This window comes from Gossypium hirsutum, chromosome A10 (genome assembly GCF_007990345.1).
Source record: "Gossypium hirsutum isolate 1008001.06 chromosome A10, Gossypium_hirsutum_v2.1, whole genome shotgun sequence".
In the NCBI taxonomy this organism is placed as follows: Eukaryota; Viridiplantae; Streptophyta; class Magnoliopsida; order Malvales; family Malvaceae; genus Gossypium; species Gossypium hirsutum.
The window spans coordinates 115,496,500-115,518,983 of record NC_053433.1 but is presented as its reverse complement, the minus strand read 5'-3'; the positions used below and the strand labels follow the sequence as shown (position 1 = coordinate 115,518,983).

The 22,484-nt window shown below is 32.2% G+C and overlaps 4 protein-coding genes and 2 pseudogenes across 4 annotated transcripts; 4 read left to right on the top strand and 2 right to left on the bottom strand.

Moving 5' to 3' along the window:
* Positions 1-6,581: 6,581 nt before the first annotated feature.
* On the top strand, positions 6,582-9,780 carry LOC107951707 (rop guanine nucleotide exchange factor 5). Its single transcript, XM_016886838.2, has 7 exons — positions 6,582-7,107; positions 7,253-7,369; positions 7,475-7,629; positions 8,079-8,153; positions 8,239-8,529; positions 8,608-8,964; positions 9,044-9,780. The coding sequence occupies exons 1-7, from the start codon at positions 6,831-6,833 to the stop codon at positions 9,602-9,604; spliced, it is 1,833 nt and encodes a 610-aa protein (XP_016742327.1). The 5' UTR covers positions 6,582-6,830; the 3' UTR covers positions 9,605-9,780.
* Positions 9,781-11,240: 1,460 nt separating this feature from the next.
* On the top strand, positions 11,241-11,865 carry LOC107951715 (uncharacterized). The gene has a single exon (XM_041078225.1). The coding sequence runs from the start codon at positions 11,241-11,243 to the stop codon at positions 11,778-11,780; it is 540 nt and encodes a 179-aa protein (XP_040934159.1). The 3' UTR covers positions 11,781-11,865.
* Positions 11,866-12,622: 757 nt separating this feature from the next.
* On the top strand, positions 12,623-13,774 carry LOC107951727 (uncharacterized). Its single transcript, XM_016886870.2, has 2 exons — positions 12,623-13,436; positions 13,545-13,774. Exons 1-2 carry the CDS (start codon positions 13,085-13,087, stop codon positions 13,559-13,561), a joined length of 369 nt encoding a protein of 122 aa, XP_016742359.1. The 5' UTR covers positions 12,623-13,084; the 3' UTR covers positions 13,562-13,774.
* Positions 13,775-18,161: 4,387 nt separating this feature from the next.
* Positions 18,162-18,861, top strand: LOC107953810 (uncharacterized). Its single transcript, XM_016889226.2, has 2 exons — positions 18,162-18,550; positions 18,659-18,861. Exons 1-2 carry the CDS (start codon positions 18,199-18,201, stop codon positions 18,673-18,675), a joined length of 369 nt encoding a protein of 122 aa, XP_016744715.1. The 5' UTR covers positions 18,162-18,198; the 3' UTR covers positions 18,676-18,861.
* Positions 18,862-18,914: 53 nt separating this feature from the next.
* On the bottom strand, positions 18,915-19,675 carry LOC121203357 (7-deoxyloganetic acid glucosyltransferase-like; annotated as a pseudogene).
* Positions 19,676-20,323: 648 nt separating this feature from the next.
* Positions 20,324-22,390, bottom strand: LOC107890546 (7-deoxyloganetic acid glucosyltransferase-like; annotated as a pseudogene).
* Positions 22,391-22,484: the final 94 nt, after the last annotated feature.

Here is a 22,484-nt window from a genome sequence, read left to right as displayed (position 1 = left end):
TTATTTGCAGGTTTATCCATGTGAAGAAGAAGGATTAAGATAAAATATCCTTATTTGCAGGTCTAACCACTACCAAATTTACTGCAAAAAATAAGGAAAATTAGTTTTTCAAGAAAATCAGTCAACTTTAATTTTTATACAAATAAATATTAAAATACAATTAATAATTATTTAAAGAGTTAATATCATATTTGGTCTCTCGACTTTTATAAAATATTCAATGTGCCATTTGTATTTCAAAAACTTCTAATGAGATATTTGAACTATCAATATGTATTTTATTACGGGACATGCTCTTTCACAAAATGTTCGATGTGGTACTTATTTTTTAGAATGTCTAATGTGGTTAAGGGGTGAACAAAACTTAATTCAACTCGAAAAAAATATTTTTTTTTCGAATTTTGAGTTAATCAAATCAATTTATTCAAGTTATTTAATTTTTTTGAATTAATTCAAATAAGTAATTCAAGTCGAATTAAATTTTACAATTCGATTAATACGAATGATTCAAAACTCAAATAACATATTAGTGTGAATACTTGAATAATAATTCATATAATTTATATGTCATGTTTGCATTATTTTTATATTCTACTTTTTTTTATATGTATTTTTATCTTATTTAAAATTATGAACTGAAATATCTAAACCTAACAGTGAAAAGTCTATGACCCAAATATTTGAGTCTCAAAATAAGCACTAGCTCAATTTTGAAGTGCCCATCAAAACAAAGGGTCAGTTCATTTAAGGTGGATTGGATTGGTTTGTAGAAACAATTCAATCAATTATGGAAAATTCGGTCGGTTAATCAAATCAAAACTACATATAATTTGTATTATTAATTATTAAGTTCGGTTAATTACTTAATTTTGAATTAAATTAATTGATAATCGAACTTCTAAAAAATCATTAATTGACCTCCGACTAAATTAAATTGGTTAATCGAATTATATCAATTCAATTGGTTAATTCAATTTTAATCAAAATTTGAACACCCCTACTCTCTTCTCACTGAATAAACCATCATATCTCCCTCTACCATATTTTTCATGTAACACCCTTCATTGGGTCCGATCATCGGACCTGAGCTATAGGATGCTATAACATCCTTTACCAATGGGGTTAAAACCTTTAGTTTCATTCCTCTAAATATCATTTTATGATCTATAAAGATTAATCTTTTTAAAATTCGTAACTCTCCCTCTTAATAAAGTAATCTCTAAAATTCGAGCTAATAATAAGTTATATGTACAAGACACTGGAGAATGTCTAACCATCAACTTTTTAAACAATATTTTAATTGTTCTTTAGTTCCATAAGCCAAGCAAATCATGAAATTGGATGAACATATAAACAAAGTGGATCACGAAGATAGGTTCTTTATATTATTTGATTTCCTCATTTTTTTATGGAACTGTTTTTATCTTAAAAGAAACGATATATATATATATGAAATTCATGCAATATAATATTAAAAAAAATGTGTACGAAACGTTGCATGAAAAAGTTCACTCAAACCATTTCAATAGAAGCATCAAAGTATAGCTTCAATTTGTATATTGATATTATTAAAAAAAAATTGAAAACTCTAAAGTCAATTATATTATGTAAAAAATATACATAGATTTAACTTCAACCTTTTTACTTTGTTATTAGAGAAAATAATAAAGTTGTAGCATGCTAATAAAGAAAATATAATAAATATCGAGATTTCAACTTAAATTTACTTTGGGTAAATTCTTAAAATAGTAATTTTTGTTTGCTTCAAATTACATTTTAGTCACTTATGTTTGAAATGTTATGTTTTAGTCACTTATGTTATCGTGTTGTAATATTTTAGTCACTGAGCCATTAATTGCCGTTAACGGTGTAACGATAAGTTGAGGTGGCATATTAAATCATCATTTCAAATGAAAATTTTAGGTTAAATTCTATATTTGGTCTCTATATTTTTTTATTTTAAGCAATTTAATTTTTTTCTTTTATGTTCTTTTAACTTTCTTTCTTTTTGCTTTATTTTCCATTCTCTTCTGCTTCTCTCTCTGTTTTCCTCCCTTCTCCATTTCTTTTAATGTAATTTTTAAATGTTTGCCATTTTATGTTTAACGGTTGGAAATTTCAAACTGGCTCACTTTTTTTTTTTACCTAAAGCATCATCAACTTTTTACATTTTCATATAATTAAACAATTCCTAGGTTTCATGCAAAATTCAGACAAAAGGGCTTTATGTTCAAACAACAAGAAAAGGTCAAAATAGTAGATAAGAGATTAGTCATTAGTGCTTCATCTTTTTTACACTAAAAAAGGACCAAAAGGCAAAAGTGGTTTCTGTCTTTTTTCTTCAACTTTCGCCCCTCTAAACGGCTATATGTCATACTCCAAAACCTTAAACCTCAATTCAAAAATCTCTATCTTATATTTTATAATTTTATATAAAGAGTGAGAATAATGATGTTTAGAGATCAAACTAAGAACTTGATGTTGTTTTCTTTATTGTATTTCGTATCATATTTCAAGTATTTTTTTATATTAATATTACCAAGTTCACCCAAACCGTATTTACCATTCAACTTTCTTGATATTCATCGTTTATCTATAAGTTAAAATATGTTATAAGTTTCTATTTAGTCTTTATACTTTTCATTTTTCAAAATTCAGATTTAATTATAAACACAATTCAATTTTTTTGAACGGTATTAACAATTAAACTTACAATTTTAAATTTTAAAAGTAAAATGACAAAAATGTACAAAAATTATAGCATATTTTAACTTAATTTACAAATTAAAGCTTTATATATTGATATAAAATTTAACATTATTGTTAATTTATTGTATACATAATTTTCATTTATTCACTTAGGGTTATATTGTTATATTTTTTATTTTTTTCCCAAAATTACTATATCTATTTTAAAAATTTTACCCTTTTAATAAAATTATTTAATATTTAATGGAAAATACAAAAAGTTTAATAACACAAGGCAATATGATATGGGCCTAACATTTTTATTTTTCTCAACTTCTAAATAAATTACTTTCATGGACCATCACGACTTTATATTAACTGTTATAAATGGTAGTTACATTTGAAATCTATATATTATTATTATTAAATAATAATACGAGTTGGAATAAAGTCTTGGTCGAAATAGTAAAGTTGAGGTATTAAAAATTTTGAAACCTCTATAGTTCGTGTCCTTGAATATCATGAGTCAATTTAGTTTCTATGGTATTTAAAGTTCGTGTCCTTGAATATCATGAGTCAATTTAGTTTCTATGGTATTTAAAGTCATCGAGACTTTAGCTTAATGGTAAAGTATAAATTCGAATCCCACCCTGTAAATATCATATATGGATTCCCAAAGTAGAGGGCCCTCCTTGATCAAGTGGGAAAATATCATTAACAGCTCCTCTCAAATATTAATTGTTCATTTAAGTCCTTTAATCATTCAAATAAATGGAAGTTTTGTAATTTTTGCTCTCCAAGAATAAAAGTTATGCTTTACACCCTCAAAATTTTAGAATTTTACAATAATTTTAATAGGATTAAAAATTGAACTTTTATTTTTAAATTAAAAAAATGTAAAAAAATATTTAAAAAAAGGACTAAATTCTAAACGTACAAAAAGCAAAGGGACTTAAAGCACATTTTAACATTATATAAAATAATGACAAGTTGTGGGTCCTTATTAGGTTAGTTGTTGTAAACTGAAGCTCCCCTGTTACTATCAAAATTGATGGTCCATTGTGTATAATATAAATCATTCTTATAATTTATTTTATTCAATATTTCTATTTTGAATTTCGTTCCATATTACTGAATATTCTTATTGAAATTTGAAAGTGACTTCAAAAACAAATATAAAAAATTAATTTTATTTAATTATTATACTTATGTCAAATATTTTAGGTTTTTTTTTCTAATAAATTTTAATTTTTCTTTTAAAATTATTTTGATTATTACATATATTAAAATATCAGATTAATCGAGAATCGATAGTTTATTAGACCGGAAATTACATATAAAAACTAAACATATATATATTTTTATATGAAAACAATCATTATAATTAAGGGTCAGCAAAATTCAATTTAAACTTTGATTAAATTAATTAAATCAACCCATAATTAGTTATTGAATTTCATGTACAAAATCGCTTAAATTGTTTAACTGATATCGTTCAATTAGGTCAGTTAAACTTATATTGATCAGTCGATCGATTCGATTATAATTGAAAGTTGATCAGTTAAATCGTTGTTTATGAAAAGCTGACCAAACCCATCGATTTAATAAACATAAATAAAATGGGAATTAACCATGTTTTACCCTTTCAGGAGTTGTTGGCATTGAAATTGGGGCAAGTTGAGAGAAATGGAAAAGAAAGAAAAAAAAGTGGGAGTCCCATTGATTAATAACATGGGGTGCATAAATGATAATTAAACCTTCTTTAAAACTCACAACTCAACTGTAACCTAACACAACTGTTTTGCATTATTTCTACTTTTCACTATATTCCCTTTAACTTCCTAATTATTCACATCAATAACAATCTATCCCGTATGTTAGCATGATAATTAGGGTGTTTATCGCCTCAAGTGTGATCTGTGTTTGAGTTACAGTAATTATGTTGCTGTTAGGGCTCTGTTCTTCTCTTGTACGATATTAAATGTTTTTTCTTTTACTTCAACTTAGACACTTTTAGGTGTTTTAAGGCTGTTATTTTCTTTTCCTTTTTTTTAAGTGAATGGTCTAATTTAGAATTTAATCCAACTATTATGAAAAAGTTTACAATTCAAATAAAATATTTTAATTTAATATAATTTAGTTCTCTTAATTTTATAATGTTATTAATTAGTTCAAATTTTATTATGGTTAACTAGTCTTGTTAAAAGGCTGACATATAATTTTCTAAAGAATAATTACATGACAGGTGAATGCTTAAGGGTACTTTAAAATTTTTTTTATAATCAAACAACTTAATCCAATATACTTATGCTTTAGATTAAAAAAGAGTTTTGAATTAGCATTTTAACGAAAATAGTTAACGATGGTATATCTAATAACATTATAAAAATAAAAAATTTAAATTCTATTAAATTAAAGTAAAAAGATTAAATTGCAAAGTTTTATATAATAGAAAGGCTAAAATTGTAGTCAAAGCAGTCACTGTTCTACAACGAAAAAAAGGTAGGGTTACCTCTGTACAGGGTTACTCAACTATTTTCGTATTTCCTAGTAACTCCTTTAACATTTATATTTTTTTTGTCAATTTAATTTTTATTTTTATTTTTATTTTAAGTTAGAGTTAGTGTTCAACTTTTTTAAAAAAATTTAAATTTGATCGTCAATCTTTTAAAAAAAGTTGAATTGATTTAATAAAACTATTGGTTAAAAAGTTAAATTTTTAAACGTGACAAACTATACGTACTTCATGCTCTTTTTTTTTTGAATTTTTATGAACCTTTTATAATTTTATATTTTTTAAATATTTTTATAATTTTAAAATATTTTTTGACATGAAATATAAGAAAATTAATATCATATTAGCATGAAGTGTGCATGGGATATCATGCTAACTTCGTTAAAAAAATCAATATTTTAATTAGTATTTCTATTAAAGAAAATAAAATTGACTTATTTTGAAAGGTTAATGGTTACGTTTAGCTTCAAAAACGGGCTAGATTGACAAAAAAAAATATAAAAAATTGGAGACTAACTTTATTATTATGCCAAAATAATAATACAAAAAGTTAAAAAAAATAAAAAATAACTATTTTCACAAAGGGTGAACTACACCATGAGTTACACAAACTATGTGCCACTTAACTAAAAAAAGTTACAATTTGGTCATTGAACTATTTAAAATTTTTATTTAAGTCACTGGACTATTAAAATCGAAACTATATGGCTTTCTCTGTTTGCATTGCTTAGACTAATCGAAAGTTCTCTTTCCCTTTCTTTTCTATTGTTCAGTGTTTTGTCATAAAACAAATTTGAAGGTTGAATCCTTGAGCCAAAATTCAAACATCTTTTTTCTCCGATCTTTAACTTTGACCGTCATATCGATTTGAATTTAAAGTATATTCTTCTACTCGTCAATGAGTACTGATCTACTATACTGATCATTGAATCGTTGCTTAGAGCTTGTTGGCAAAACTTTTTTAAAAAAACTTAATAGGCCAATGACTTAAACAAAAACTTTTGAATAATTTAGTGACTTAAATAAGAACTTTTAAATAGTTCAGTAGTCAAAATAAAAAATTAACCATAGTTTAGGGACTGACGGCGTAGTTTACCCTCTCACACAAAACAACCGTAATAAAACCAGGGAGGGTAAAACCGTAAGTTCACATGGATTGACACATCCATCAGCTGTGTCTTAAAAGTCCAACTTGCTGACGAAACGACAGCGTGCTAACGCTGACCCACTTCTGCTTCTGTTATCAATTATTCTCAACGTATTCTCTACTCACAAAACTGAAAACGAAAGCTTTTTAAATTAATTTTTTTAAAAAATCACTTTTTTTTTTCAGATTAAAAATTGCTCCTTTAATCCTAAATGAGAGAAAGACAAATCCAACAAAACAAACGGATCCAAAAAAAAAACCCCAATTTTTATTTTCTTTTTTCAAAAAAATTTCAAAGAGAGACGTTACCCCCATGGCACGTGCCAATCTTTCTATCTTTCTGACATTTCAAAAATCAAATCTTTTAACTCTCTCATCCCCCCTCTTATTATCTGTTGGTACCTCAAAGATTTAGTCTTTGCATTCAAGGGGGAAAAAAAACTTAAAAAAAAGGGTTGCTATTAGTTAGTTAAGCACCCAATGGAGCCATTGTTGAAGAAGAAAGGTGATTGGTCTGAATCAGTGAGTGGTTCCAATGGTGCTGAGTCTAAAGAGAGTAGTAGTAATAGTAACAGTAGTTCAAGTGGATCAAGTTCTCTTAAGGTTAGAGGTTCAGGTTCACCTCCTCTTTTGGGTTGGCCTATAAGGAGAGCTATTACTACTACTCCTTCAAAGAACTCAGATGTTTGTAATGGGGATGATGATAAAGTTGGTGATCAAGATGATAAGTTTAAAAAAATGGGTTCTAGGATTAATGGTTAGTGGTGATGCTTTTTTTAAGCTCAAAATGTTTGATCTTTTGTTTCTTAGATTGTTTTTGGGGTTTGGGGTTGGCTAATTTTGACCAAAGTTTGAACCTTTTTTGTCTAATTCCTTTTTTTTTGTGTGTGTGAATTTTTTAGAGATGGATATGATGAAGGAGAGATTTGCAAAGTTGTTGCTTGGTGAAGATATGTCAGGTTCTGGAAAAGGAGTTTGCACAGCTTTGGCTATTTCAAATGCCATTACCAATCTCTGTGGTATATATTTTCTGAATTTTTAGCCTTTTTTTTGTTTCATTTTAATTAATTTTGTTTATCTGTGATTTGTTAGCTTAAATTTGAAAAAAAAAAAACTTGTTTTAGCTACTATTTTTGGGCAATTATGGAGATTGGAGCCTATATCTGAAGAGAAAAAATCCATGTGGAAAAGAGAGATGGAATGGCTTGTTTGTGTTAGTGACCATATTGTTGAGTTTATACCATCTTGGCAAAATTTTCCAGATGGAAGCAAGCTTGAGGTAATTTTTTCATTTTTTAATATTTTTTTTGGCCCATTAAAAGGTTATAAAAAATGAAGAAATAGTTCAGAATCATGTGGAAATTTTCTGTTTGTTTGCTGAGAAAGTATGGGAAAATAAAAACATCTTTTGATCTTTTGGAATTTTCATTGTTGTTGAATGGTGTTAAATTGGCCTGTTTTTGCCGTTTTTAGCTATGACAACTCAACAATAAGAAAGACAAATTTGAAGTTTCTTCCATTAAAAGAAAAAAAGAAGAAATATTTCAGAATCATGTGAAATTTTTGAATTTTGCTTTCTCAATCTGTATAATCCTGTTTGTTTCCTGAGAAAGCATGGGAAAATAAAACATCTTTTAATCTTTTGGAATTTTTTCACTGTTGTAGTTGAATGATGGTAAATTGGGTTGTTTCTTGGATTTTAACTGTTTGTCATGTGATTTTTCATAGGTGATGACTTGCAGGCCTCGATCGGATATTTTCATCAATCTTGCCGCGCTTCGTAAACTCGATAACATGCTTGTCGTAAGAACTAACAGTGGTTGAATTTATGTTTAATGGTTATTGTCATATTGGGGGGGGTAACATGTTCATGTTTTTGCTGGTGCAGGATATCTTAGATAGTTTTACCAACACTGAGTTCTGGTATGTTGATCAAGGGATTATAGCCCCCGATGCTGATGGCTCGGCTTCGTTCCGACAAACGTTGCAACGCCAGGAGGAGAAGTGGTGGTTACCCGTGCCCCGTGTACCTGCAGGTGGTCTTAGTGATGATTCGAGAAAGCAATTAAATCACACCCGGGAGTGCACAAATCAAATACTGAAAGCTGCAATGGCCATCAACAGCATTTCATTAACGGAAATGGAAGTTCCGGATTCGTACTTGGATACTCTTCCAAAGGTATGTATGTTCATGAATTGCGTCTAACGGACAATGCCAAAAGGTTTGTATTTGATATCTCTTGAAATGATGTTGCAGAATGGAAGAGCTTGTTTAGGTGACCTAATTTATAGGTATATTACTTCGGATCAATTCTCGGCCGAATGTCTGCTTGATTTCCTGGATTTATCCTCTGAACATGTTGCTCTCGAGATTGCAAACCGCGTAGAAGCTGCAATATATGTATGGCGTCGAAGATCTCATTCGAAGCCTCCTATTAACCCAAACCGATCCACTGCAAAATCATCATGGGAAATGGTGAAGGACCTTATGGTTGATGGAGACAAGAGAGAATTTCTAGCAGAAAGAGCTGAAACTCTCTTGCTTTGCTTGAAGCAACGATTTCCGGGTTTGACTCAAACTACATTAGATACCAGCAAAATCCAATGCAACAAGGTTTGGAATTTCGAACCTGAAAACTACTTTATATCCCCTCTGAATGTTTTTATTCATACCTTATTTTTCAAACTTTCAGGATGTTGGAAAGTCCATTCTTGAAAGCTATTCAAGAGTTTTGGAAAGCATTGCATACAACATCGTTGCACGTATTGACGATTTGCTATATGTAGACGACTTAACGAAGCATTCTGACAAGTTATCATCAGTTCCTACGGTTAGTGTAATCGCACACAAAAAGGTTTCCATCCCGTATACGGTACCAGTCTTGAACAGCAGCACTCCCTACAAAACATCGATCTCTACACCGAACTTTTCACCCGCACCGCTAATCAGCCCCGCAAAGGGAGAAAGATCTCCTTTTCTCAAGGAGAACAACCACAACAGCAATAACAACATCATTAAGCCGCATCGTCGAGGCTTCGGAGTGAAGAGGGTCTTGACTAATTATCTCGGGGTTGATACGAAAGCAAAGATATGTGGTAATCCAACAACAGATAGTACATCAATCCTCAAGAACTCCAACAGTACAGAGAACACAGGGAATCAAAAGGGTCATCAAATCATATCGAAACATTCATCGGCGAACCAGAACTGGACCAAAACACGACAAAATCCTCCACGATATACGGTCACCTGAGAGAAAAAAATTCTCAAATAGATTAGTAAAAGACAGAAAACTTCTCTGGTCGTAGTAAAATAGTGTTGTGTATGAGTTAAATTTCCATATTTTTTATTGGTTGTGTTATTCTTTCTTGTAGTAAATTTGAAGCAGCTATTATTATATATGATTAAAACAGCCTACTTTTTATCGTAGCTGTTAACTAAAGTAGTCAGTACCATACTGATGATTTCATTTGTGTTTCGATATTGATCCAATTTCGTTTTACCTTAAAACCAATATGTATATGGTCCCAAGTTGCCATCTACTTGGATGTTGTGTGGAATGTAATTGAGCCATGAGAGATGGCTTGGCCTGAATATCCGTCTGAAAAATGAGAGTTTAGATAAAAATATTGACCTAAAAAAATAAGTTTGAGTAAAAATCGAGGCTCGTTTTCTAAACAAGTCAAGCCTTTAGTAAGTTTTTTTGGCCTAGTGCTATTTCGTTATTATATTGCTATTATTTTTTTGTTTTCATTTGGATATTGTTTTATGATTAATTTTAGTACTATTTTAGAGGTATTTGTTTTCTAAGTTGCACTTATCTATCTTAGTCTTATTTTAATGTTTTTGTTTTGTGTAGTTGATGTATTATATTTTTTAAATTTATTTTTATATAAAAAATAATATACAAAAAAAATATAACCGGGTCGAGTAGGGCTTGGATAAAATATTAAGTCTATTTTTCGGATTGAGACTAAAATTTTATCTAGATTTGATTATGGATCGGGTCACCCACTCAAGCCCGAAGGCCAAATTGATAAGTAGGAGTGTTTGGGCAAAACAAAAAAGATCCGTTTTCTAAACTGGCTGGGCCTTTGTAAGATTTTTTTTTAGCACGAGACTATCCAAATTTGCCTAAATTTTTTTTCACTACTATTTACTGCTATTTTGTTGCCATTTTGATATTGTTTTATTGTCATTTTAATATTATATTACTACTATTTTATTGTTATTATTTAGATATTGTATAAATATTATTTTATTATTAATTTTGCTACTGTTTTAGAAGATTTACTTGTTAAGTTGTAATTATTTTATTGTTATTTAAGTATATAAAATTTTTTAAATATATTTTCAATTTATTGAGAGATATTTATTTTAATATTTTTAGTACATTTGATGAGTTATATTTTTTAAATTTATTTTTATATAAAAATAATATAAAAAATAATATAAGCGAATCAAACTAAACTCGAGTTTAATATTTTTTCATCTAAAACAAATTTAAATAAAATTATAAATTTATTTTTCAAACCGAACTTAACTTTTAATCTAAAAAGTTAAACCTATAATTTTACCTAAACCAAGGGTGCCACTTCTATCTAGGATTTTCCAAATGATTTAAAAAATGATAACATGGAGTGGTTGTAGTATAGTGGTGAGTATTCCCGCCTGTAACGCGGGCAACCCGGAAACGGCGGCGTTTTTGTTTTTTCTTAAACAAACGGAAGATTTTCGTCCTCTTTACGCAACTCTTCCTTTTCCTCTTTTCTACACATTTTCCGGGAAAATAAAAAACGCCATAAAAGTTTCAACAGAATAGAAAAACAAGACAAAGATCTGCTCAATCTAATCTCCTTGTTTTAAAACCTCTCCCCTGTCCTAAAACAATGACAACCAGCATCCACGTCACTGCTTTAGACAGCGTCGTGAACGTAAACTCCCTTTTCACACTCGCCGTTTTCATCGGTTTAGCTTGGAACCCATACGATCCCAGCAACACACTCGTAGACCCAAACAGCCGATGTGCCCCAACATCAAAAATCGCCGAGGATTTGATTAAATTCCATGTCTACTCCTTCAGTTCTTTCCTTTTCTCCAGCCTTGTAGCTTTAGCTATCAAGCAAGCAATCAAGCTTTCCAAATCCCATACTTTTAACATCCATGTTACTTTCCGTGGATCCGAGTTTTTGGAACATGTTGATGTTAATAAGACTTTGCTTCGGGTCGGTATGGTGGTTTCGGGTGCTGGGTCTGTTGCGGGTTGTGTTTTTTTGATGTTGGCTTTGGTTAATGTTGTTCAGATCAAGGTTGGAACTTTAGCTTGTGGGAGTGGACATGCTTTTGCGGCGGTTGTTCCTTTGGTTATTTTGGTTCCTCTTGCCCTTTTGATCTATGTTTGTGTTGGACTTTATGCTTTTACTCGTTAAGTATTGGAAACTTTGAGAATGTATGTTACTTTTGGGATGTATTTTAATGAATTAAAGAGGAAAAAATCTGTGAATGTTGCTTTAATTTGTTCTTAATTTGCAGTGTTTTTTGGGTATATTTTGCTGTTTGATCTGTTAGTTTCTTTTTTTTGTATGATTTAGATGGAATTATATAGTGGGGTGAAGTGAAAAACAAAAAAAGATTGGAACTTTGAGAATGTTGCTTGAATTGTTCTTAATTTGCTGCGTTTTTTTTAGGGTATGTTTTTCTGTATGATCTATCTAAACTATAAAGGTATAAAGATTGAAACTTTGGGGATATTTTTTTTTATAAGGAGAAAGGGGTTGTGCAAAGATTAAACCCGGGATTGGTGTCAACTGAAGATTTGTTACAAGTCCTTTGTTCTCCCGTGGTTTAGTTGACAACTTTGAGGATATGGCTTATGATATAGGATAAACATACACTTTCTAGGTTTGATTATATTTGGAACTCTAACTTGTAGATGATTTAATAGTTGTGTCCTTTTAGTATGAGTAAGGAGAAATCGTGGCGAAAATGGGAGGTTTATGGTCGTGAAAGATGTGAAACCAGCATGTTTGTTAAACTTTTTAGCTTGTAGTTTGAGAAAATCTGTTCTGGCTTGAAAGAATTGGTCAAGTAGGGGAGATATTAGCTTCAGGTTTCGGAATAGTGAGTCATTTTGGTGAATTGCTGGAGTTTGTTTTTGAATTGACAGATGAAGTAAGGTAGATACGAAAACCGCATGAAGAAAGATCTGAATTTCAACCAAATCCTCAAGTTTCGAGCTGAATGCCCACAGAAATAAAGTAAACAACGCAACTCAATACAAAAAGAAAACGAAAACAAGATACGTATTAGCTCAGAAAGGTAGAGTAGAAGTGGGCACATGTAGGCAATTGATAGACTAGGTTTTTATAAGCTAATGCTGGTCGGTTTATTCGATTGTTTCCTGCACTATAATTCTATTGCTTTATTGACTTTAGCTTTGGCTGCATGATTCTAGTTTGTATGGATGCTTAAACCGTGGATCGGTTTCTTAGGGTTGTTAGAGAAAGAGCACATAGAGAAACAAGGTGGAATATATGACTTAATGGTCAGTTCTCCTGAAATCAATGTTCTTGAATAGTTGAGCAAAGAAGTTTTCTCTAGTTCCATGTCCATTGTAATTGCTGGAATTCATCTTTATTCAGCTATTTGATTCAGTATAAATTGTTGAGAAGTGTTTTTGTTAGAGTTTAAGTTGTTGTAAAGTGTCCCTTATATCTTTGATTGCATTGAAGAGATGGAAACTCCAGTGAAGTACATGTGCATTCTCGTGTTTGTTGTGAGTATGACCATTGCAGGGTTCAATGGAGTGTATGGAACTAGTAATTATTATGGTCCCTGTGGGAAACATGACATCGAGAAGGAGGCTCAGAAGCTGGCTCCATGTACATACGCAGCGAAATATTTCAGAGCTCCTGTTTCCGAGCGTTGCTGCACGATAATGGAGAAAAAGCTCAACAATCCAAGCTGCCTTTGCGCAATTTTGCAATCTCATACGGTATACAATGCCGGAGTGAGGCCAGAAGTTGCTGTCACCATTCCAAAACGCTGCAACATTGCTGTTCGTCCTGTTGGTCACAAGTGTGGAGGTACATTTTGCATGATATTCATTGCAGCAGTTTTCATTATTTTACTTTTGACATATAATGCTGGTTAGTGTTATTCTGATGAAGCTATTGTTTGTTTATTTGTTGCAGCTTTCCCGTTTGTTTAAGACTGGTTCACATAGTTCATCTTCCTGCACTACACTACTCAATTTTAGCAGTAAAAGTATGCCGGGTTTTGTCAAAGTTGCTAGTCGATATAGTCGATAAGCTTCACTATGAAACCCTAAATAAAAGTGTTATTGTATCTTTCAATTATAAGTGAAAGTGTAGTTGTTTCTTTGAATAATAATAAATGAAAGGTTAGGTATCTTTGCAGACCACTTGCTTCCTGTTTCTTAATCACCATTTCTTTGAAAAACTGTTGTTCTTGTGGGAATATGTTTGACATGGATATATTCAAAAATTTTCGAAGTTCTTTTTATATTTTTTAAATGGGTTTTCGAGCTATATCTCGATATCCAACAAGGACACTTAAAGAAAAATAAAGAGTTCTAGCATTGAAGATAATATGTGTTGGAACACCGGTACCTCCAAGGCGCAGCGAAAAATTAAAAAAAATAAAATTCCGGCGATCCAAACCAATGATCCATGTGTAAGGAAAGAATCGGGGTGATAAAAAGGTTTCGAAATTATTGAAACTTCAATCTGAATAGACAGCGACGCCTAGGCAACAGGAATGCTGAACCACTATCGAACCAAGTTGCAACCTTTTCCGATGTCGGCTTCTACGTAGTCCACCCGGTTGACAATGAACGGTAGAAATCCTAGAAAACTATTTTCAGAGAGTATTTTGCTAAACGGCTGCTAGACCACTTTTCATATTTTCGGGCTAGTTTTTATATATCCTTTTTAAGGTTTTTACCCTTGCTATATATAACTCCCTCTTAATTGGTATATATTTATAACGAATTTTAATTCATTAAAATTAATCTGAACATAATAATTATCATTCAAATAAATATAATAATGTTTAACCAAAAAATTATAATTACATTAATTATAATAAAGATTTCGGTAAACTATATTTATTTAAACTTATATACGAACTAAATTCATATATCAATAAAATTATGTTCTGATTATGTGTACAACATCCTTGTACATATAGTATGTTCAACAATTTGATTGCCCAATTAAATTAATTCTACAATTAATTTAATTCATGTGACAACCAAGCAATATACCAACTATGTTTTACCTCGTTCATTTCAACCATAGGGTGTGACCCTATAGGTTCTTGTAACGTTAGCAGTAATATTAGAACGATTCTAATGTTACAAACAATGAGTGGCATCTAGCAATGCATCAATGCTACCTAAGTTACAAGAAGTCATGATTCGACATAACCTTTTGTGATTAACCTTTCATTCATTAATCCTTAAGTCCTATATCTTTGAAATGGACACAAGTCATTGAATAGTCACACTTGCATAGTCCATCCCATGTTTCTTTATACCTTGAGTAGACTATGATACACAAATAAGTATGACATCTCATATCAACTTAGTTGAGCATGGCCATGTATTTCTAGCCTCACTCAATCAAGTGACCTGAGATATTACTCCAATTATGTAGGAGGGACTTATCCTATATTGATCAACTATATCCCTCAACATAGATTGTGGTATATCCAACATCAGTCTTTATAGAATAATCAGTTACGGTGTTTGTTTGACTGTATCAAAATATACAACTCACGATGTTGGGATAAAGATGATCTCAAGTATGAGGATCATATACATATTAATCACTATGAGTAATGTTGTGACAATTACATAATAATCCAAGAAACATACTCATAGCGGGTCAGTCCAATATGTTGTTCTCTAACACACATATTCATGCATTGATTCTGACACTCCATATCAATGACAACTCTTTATCATCAATAAACTACATGTTAGTCTTAATGCATTATTATTGTCCTAGCCAACACTAATACTTGACTAAGGAACTTTTAAGAATAATCATATTATTCTCAGGACATTATTATAAAACAATTTATTTATGCACACAGAAAAGAAACTGAAATAATAATGGCAACGCCTTATATTAATAAACATGATAAACCAAGTATGTTATTACAACCATCTCGTGATTGATCTTTGGGCATACTTTTACAATATGTTTATGGGGTTTTCAATTAAACGATTGAACTTACTACAAGATGATCCATTGGCACTAACAGATCGATTGGTTACCTTAGCCATTTCAGATGCTGAAATCGCAAACTCCTCCTTTCGATCCACCATCACGTCATTCACCATTTTCTCCACTGTTTTCCTATGGCAAACATCCTTCATATCCAACCCTATTTTCCACAACGCCCTCACAACCCTACTATTCACTTGTTGATCAGCAAAGTAAGGCCAACAAATCATCGGCACCACGACAATGATGCTTTCCAAAATCGAGTTCCATCCACTATGTGTTAAGAATCAGCCGATGGCCAGGTGGTTCAACACCGCCTCTTGCGGTTCCCAATCAACTATGTAGCCTCTATCCTTACTCTTCTTTGAAAGCTCTTTTACAACATCCTTTCCTTCACCAACTTTTCCAATCACGGAATTTGGCCTCACAACAAACAGGAAATTCGTTTTACCATTAAGAAGCCCATACCAAAGCTCTACGAGCTGATTGCTTGATGTGCTCGTGATGCTACCTAAACTTGCATAAATAACGGATCGATTCTGTTGCTTATCGAGCCAAGCAATGCAACTTTTATCCTCTTCCCAACGGGTATTCGGAAACTGACCAAACGATTCTCCATGTTTTGCCTTTAGTCTAGTGTTTAATTGAGCATGCAAAGGTCCAATGTGTAGACGTTAGGGCATTTGGTGCGTATTTGAGATGGTATAGGCCCATAGAGCTCTTCGGGGGTGTTAAATATCAAGGCATTGGCTTGAGTGATCTTATGTGTTTGTTTTATGATAAGTTGAATGATTGGTTCATTAATGTCAATTGTCCGACAAAAACTAGGAAGATCTCCACATCGAAGATAAGTTTCCATGCCTGGCACTGTTATCAACCGGCAATAATATAATAATTAGATTCGACTTAAATGACAATTTATAGTTCTCTTATGAAATTATATATACTATCACCTCGTATTATTTTATATATTTGAATAAAACACTATCTAATTACAATTTTAAAAGCTTAATTTAGGAAACCAACCAATTTTCTCAATTCTGATCTAAACTTTAAATCCGATTTAATTATCCCAATTTCAAATTTGATTCATTTCCATATGATCATAAAAAGTCAATAACTCAAACTCATTCAACATATTCAAACTCATTCTCTATTATAGACATATGACAAGAAATTGTTTTTACCAATTTAACAATTAAGTCGCTAATTAAAAGTTGGGTTTCGATTATTGATTTCTAATAATAGTGTTGAAACTTGAAACTCATTCTAATTGTAGTCAAGGGCAGAGCAAAAAAAGAAAAAAAATCATGGGAATAAATTTTGAAAAATTCAAAGTATGCAAAAAATCATATAAAATAATGCATAACATTTATACTCGATAAAACCAATCTATAATATAAACTAAACTATATTAACATTTTGACAAATAAATAATTTAAGTCATAAACAGAGAATAGTTTTCATGTAGTGAATGTATAAGTAATTTTTTTTGACAAAAAAATCATTTAAATACTTTTTAAGTACATACAATATATTAAACACAAAATTCATAATAATATCGTCAGCAACAAATAATAGACAGACTTACTCTCCAAAGTCGAAATACATTCACTATGGGTCAAGAACCCACCAATAGCCCAATGGGCCAAAACCTCCTGCTGTGGAGCCCAACCCACTATGTACCTTTTTTTCTTTTTTTTCCCATCCACGAGCTCTGCCGGCACATCGTCGTGTCCCCTGTCGTTTTCCGGCACAATTTCGGGCCTCAAAACCCACAAAAACCTCTTCCTACTATTAACAAGCCCAAACCAAAACTCCATGAGTTGCTCCATTGACAAAACTGCAATGCTACTAAAACTTATATGAATCATAGATCCCTCTGATTGCTTGTCAAGCCATATGAGGCAACTTAGTATGAGTAAGGAGAAATCGTGGCGAAAATGGGAGGTTTATTGTCGTGATAGATGTGAAACGAGCATGTTTGTTAAACTTTTTAGCTTGTAGTTTGAGAAAATCTGTTTTGGTTTGAAAGAATTGGTCAAGTAGGGGAGAAATTAGCTTCAGGTTTCGGAACGGTGAGTCGTGTTTGGCGATTGCTGGAGTTTGTTTTTGAATTGACAGATGAGGTAAGGTAGATACGAAAACCGCATGAAGAAAGATCTGAATTTCTATCAAATCCTCAATTTTCAAGCTGATTGCCCACGGAAATAAAGTAAAAAACGCAACTCAAATGTAAAAAGAAAACTAAAACAAGATACGTATTAGCTCAGAAAGGTAGAGTAGAAGTGTGGCTTGGGCTACATGATTCTAGTTTGTATGGATGCTTAAACCGTGGATTGGTTTCTTAGGGTTGTTAGAGAAAGAGCACACAGAGAAACAAGGTGGAATATATGACTTAATGGTCAGTTCACTTGAAAGCAATGTTCTCGAATAGTTGAGCAAAGACGTTTTCTCTAGTTCCATGTCCATTGTAATTGTTCGAATTCATCTTTATTCAGCTATTTGATTTGGTATAAATTGTTGAGAAGTGTTTTTGTTACAGTTCAAGTTCTTGTAAAGTGTCCCTTATATCTTTGATTGCATTGAAGAGATGGAAACTCCGGTGAAGTACATGTGCATTCTCGTGTTTGTTGTGAGTATGACCATTGCAGGGTTCAATGGAGTGTATGGAACTAGTAATTATTATGGTCCCTGTGGAAAACATGACATCGAGAAGGAGGCTCAGAAGCTGGCTCCATGTACATACGCAGCTAAATATTTCAGAGCTCCTGTTTCCGAGCGTTGCTGCACTATAATGGAGAAAAAGCTCAGCAATCCAAGCTGCCTTTGTGCTATTTTGCAATCTCGTACGGCATACAATGCGGGAGTGAGGCCAGAAGTTGCGGTCACCATTCCAAAACGCTGCAACATTGCTGTTCGTCCTGTCGGTCACAAGTGTGGAGGTACATTTTGCATAATATTCATTGCTGCAGTTTTCATTATTATACTTTTGACATAGAATGCTGGTTAGTGTTATTCTGATGAAGCTATTGTTTGTTTATTTGTTGCAGCTTTCCCGTTTGTTTAAGACCACTCCCATTGTTCATCTTCCTGCACTACACTACTCGATTTTAGCAGTGCAAGTATGCCGGGTTTTGTCGAAGTTGCTAGTCGATATAGTCGGTAAAGCTTCACTATGGAACCCTAAATAAGTGTGTTATTGTATCTTTCAATTATAAGTGAAAGTGTAGTTGTTTCTTTGAATAATAATAAATGGAAGGACACTTAAAAGAAAAATGAAGAGTTGGAGCATCAAAGATAATATATTCATGGGGTTTTCAAGCTCATTATTCTAATATCTTCAATTAAACGATCGAAATTACTATAAGAAGATCCATCGGCACTAACAGATCGATTGGTTACCTTAGCCATTTCAGATGCTGATATCGCGAACCCCTCCTTTCGATCCACCATCACATCATTCACCATTTTCTCAACTATTTTCCTATCGCAAACATCCTTCATATCCAATCCTATTTTCCACACCGCACTCACAACCCCACTATTCACTTGTTGATCAGCAAAGTAAGGCCAACAAATCATCGGCACCCCGGCAACATGCTTTCCATAGTCGAGTTCCATCCACTATGTGTCAAGAATCTGCCTCTTGCGGTGTGGTTCAACACTGACTCTTGCGGTGCCCAATCGGCAATGTAGCCTCTGGCCTTACTCTTCTTTGAAAGCTCCTTTACAACATCCTCTCCTTCACCATCTTTTCCAATCACGGAATCTTGCCTCACAATAAACAAGAAATTCATTTTACTGTCAAGAAGTCCATACCAAAGCTCTACGAGCTGATCCATTGATGTGCTCGTGATGCTACCTAAACTTGCATAAATAACGGATCGATTCGGTTGCTTATCGAGCCAAGCAATGCAACTTCTATCCTCTTCCCAAAGGGTATTCGGAAAGTGATCAAAGGATTCTCAATGTTTTGCCTTGAGTCTAGTGTTTAATTGAGCATGCAAGGGTCCAATGGGGGTAGGCTTTAGGGCATTTGGTGCGTATTTGAGATAGTATAGGCCCATCGAGCTCTTCGGTGGTGTTGAATTTCAAGGCATTGGCTTGAGTGATCTTTTGTGTTTGTTTTATGATAAGTTGAATGATTGGTTCATTAATGTCATTACTAAGTTGTTTTCACCATGCAATAAATTGTTTTTACCAATTTAACAATTAAGTCAGTAATTAAAAGTTGAGTTTCAGGGCGATGCTAGAACAATTGTTTAAAAGGGGGCCAAATGAAAATTTAATTTTTTGTAGTTTATATTTTTATAAATTTTAAAGGATTAAATCAAATTTTTATAATTTTAAAGGGAGCCAAAGTATAATTTTACCTTTATTAATTTAAAATTTTAAAAAAAATTTAAAGGGCTTAAATAATAATTTTTTATTTTAAGGGGCCAGGGCCCATGCTAACCCCCTAAAATCGCCTTTGTCGAGTTTCTATTATTAGTGTCTAATAATAGCATTGAAACTTGAAATTCATTCTAGTTGTAGTCAAGGGCAGAGAAAAAAAATATTATGGGATCAAATTTTGAAAAATTAAAAGTACGCAGAAATCATATAAAATAATGCATAACATTTATACTCGATAAAACCAATGTATAATATAAACTAAACTGTTTTAACATTTTGGTAAACAAATAAATTTAAGTCTTAAATATATAATAGTTTTCATGAAGTCAATGTATAAGTAATTTTTTTGACAAAAAAAAACTATACAAATACTTTTAGGTACATACAATACATCAAACACAAGATTCACAATAATCTCGTTAGCAACAAATTATAGACACCCCGGTCGACATACTCTCCAAAGTCGAATTGCATCCACTATGGGTCAAGAATACACTAATAGCCCAATGGGCCAAGACCTCCTCTTGTGGAGCCCAACCCACTATGTACCTTTCTCTTTTTTTTTTTTCTTTCCCTTGCACGAGCTCTGCTGGTACATCGTCGTCCCTGTCGTTTTCCAGCACAATTTCGGGCCTCAAAACCCACAAAAACCTCTTCCCACTATTAACAAGCCCAAACCAGAACTCCATGAGTTGCCCTTGACAAAACTGCAATGCTACTAAAACTTATATAAATCATAGATCCCTCTGATTGCTTGTCAAGCCATGTGAGGCAACTTCGATCTACTTCCCTAAAACTATTCGAGGACCGATCCGACAATGTCCGGTTTGTGGCGGCAAGTCTTGTCTTGAGATGCTCATGGAGAGGTCAAAAGGTGTAGATTTTGGGACATTTGGTCCGCATTTGAGATAATGTAGCTCCTTCTAACTCTTCAAAAGTGTTTAGAATTGGCCTTGAAATTTTTCTTTGTTTCTCGGGCCATAAGTTGAAGAAATGTGTCCATTAGATCACTGGCTGGCAGAAACTAGGAAAGATTCGGAATCTAAGAAAAGTTTCAATGCTTGGAAACTTGTTATCAAGCAATCCATGTCTTGGTTTTCTAATAATTTTGGTTAAATTCTTGTTTTAGTCCCTAAACTATACTTAACTTGGGATTTAGTCTATATACTTTAATAGTCTATATACTTTAATTTGGCATAATTTGACAGTTATTATTGTTACACTTTGACCCAAATCACTAAAATTGGATTTAAAAAAACTTGAAACCCCAAATTTTTTTATGTCATTTAAAATGTAAAATTACTATAATATTCCATTAATTTATCATTTAAAAAGAAAATTAATTTGTAATAGTATTAGTGATTTGGACTAAAGCATAATGTTAAAGGAAGGTCTGTCTCAGACCCCAACTAAAAATATTTTCATGTGTTGGGATTTTGTCTCTTCTATATTTCGTAGATGTAAAAGTAAGGCCTTTAAGCCTTGGTTGGTGGTTTGAAGTTTGAACTCCCACAAGCGTAATATGCATAATTAATATTTTGCACAATATTAACATTTCTCTCATGAGTTTACAAGTCATATCTCCACTAATCAAGGCGCTTCTTAAATTCCGCAAACCTTTTTGGGCTCTCCATGGAATACGGAAGACAAAACCTCGACACAAGAACAATACTTTCCGTTGAGGGTCCGTGATCCCCTCCCCTCAACACATAACATCTATAATAATACGATGATCAAATTATACCAAATTAAAATTTAAGAACTAAATTCTCAAATTGAGTGTAATAGAGACAGAATACTTTATTTTCAAAAAATAACACACTTGTTAGCTGTTTGAATTGGAAGCTAATCTTTTTTCTATATTGAAAGAGTATGATATGACAACGACATACCTTTGATTGGAAGCTCTCCTGCTTGGATCATATCAGAAATTGAGAAATAGACCCAAATGCAACCAGCACTAATGGTACAAAATTGAATAATGGGGATCCCAAGCTCATTAGCAACATCAAAGGTAAACCCTAAAGCACCATCTCCTATGATACAATCCGGAGGTGGGTTATCAATTCCAAGCTCTCAAACATATCCCCTATGGCAAGGCCTACAAGAGGATGATCTTGGGGAAGCCCATCCGGTATGGTCTCGAATTTGAACCCTGGATATTGGGTGAAATGGGAAAGAATATCGATGTGACAAACGAGACATTCGTGGTTGTACTTGGAGCTTAAGAAGGTGACCGTGAGGCTTGCAAGTGCCAAAAGCTCAGCAAGCTTGAGCATGGAGTTCACATGGCCTTGTGCTGGGAAAGGGAAGATGAGTACCTGAGGATATTGGTGCGTTGCCTCCACCTTTTGAAAATATTTAGCGTTATAGTAAATATTAAAAATCAAAATATATTATTGTGTACCAGTTTAAACTATATAAATTGTATTTACTGTCCAAATATATTATTTCTCCAATTTTTGTCTAACAATGTAATCT

What these genes read in the sequence shown, in the direction of transcription:
- LOC107951707 (XM_016886838.2), top strand. Translation starts at nt 6,831, where the DNA reads ATGGAGCCATTGTTGAAGAAGAAAGGTGATTGGTCTGAATCAGTGAGT. An exon ending in TGCCATTACCAATCTCTGTG is followed by an intron (nt 7,370 to 7,474) that starts GTATATATTTTC and finishes AACTTGTTTTAG; the next exon opens with CTACTATTTTTGGGCAATTA. An exon ending in ACTTGGATACTCTTCCAAAG is followed by an intron (nt 8,530 to 8,607) that starts GTATGTATGTTC and finishes ATGATGTTGCAG; the next exon opens with AATGGAAGAGCTTGTTTAGG.
- LOC107951715 (XM_041078225.1), top strand. Translation starts at nt 11,241, where the DNA reads ATGACAACCAGCATCCACGTCACTGCTTTAGACAGCGTCGTGAACGTA.
- LOC107951727 (XM_016886870.2), top strand. Translation starts at nt 13,085, where the DNA reads ATGGAAACTCCAGTGAAGTACATGTGCATTCTCGTGTTTGTTGTGAGT.
- LOC107953810 (XM_016889226.2), top strand. Translation starts at nt 18,199, where the DNA reads ATGGAAACTCCGGTGAAGTACATGTGCATTCTCGTGTTTGTTGTGAGT.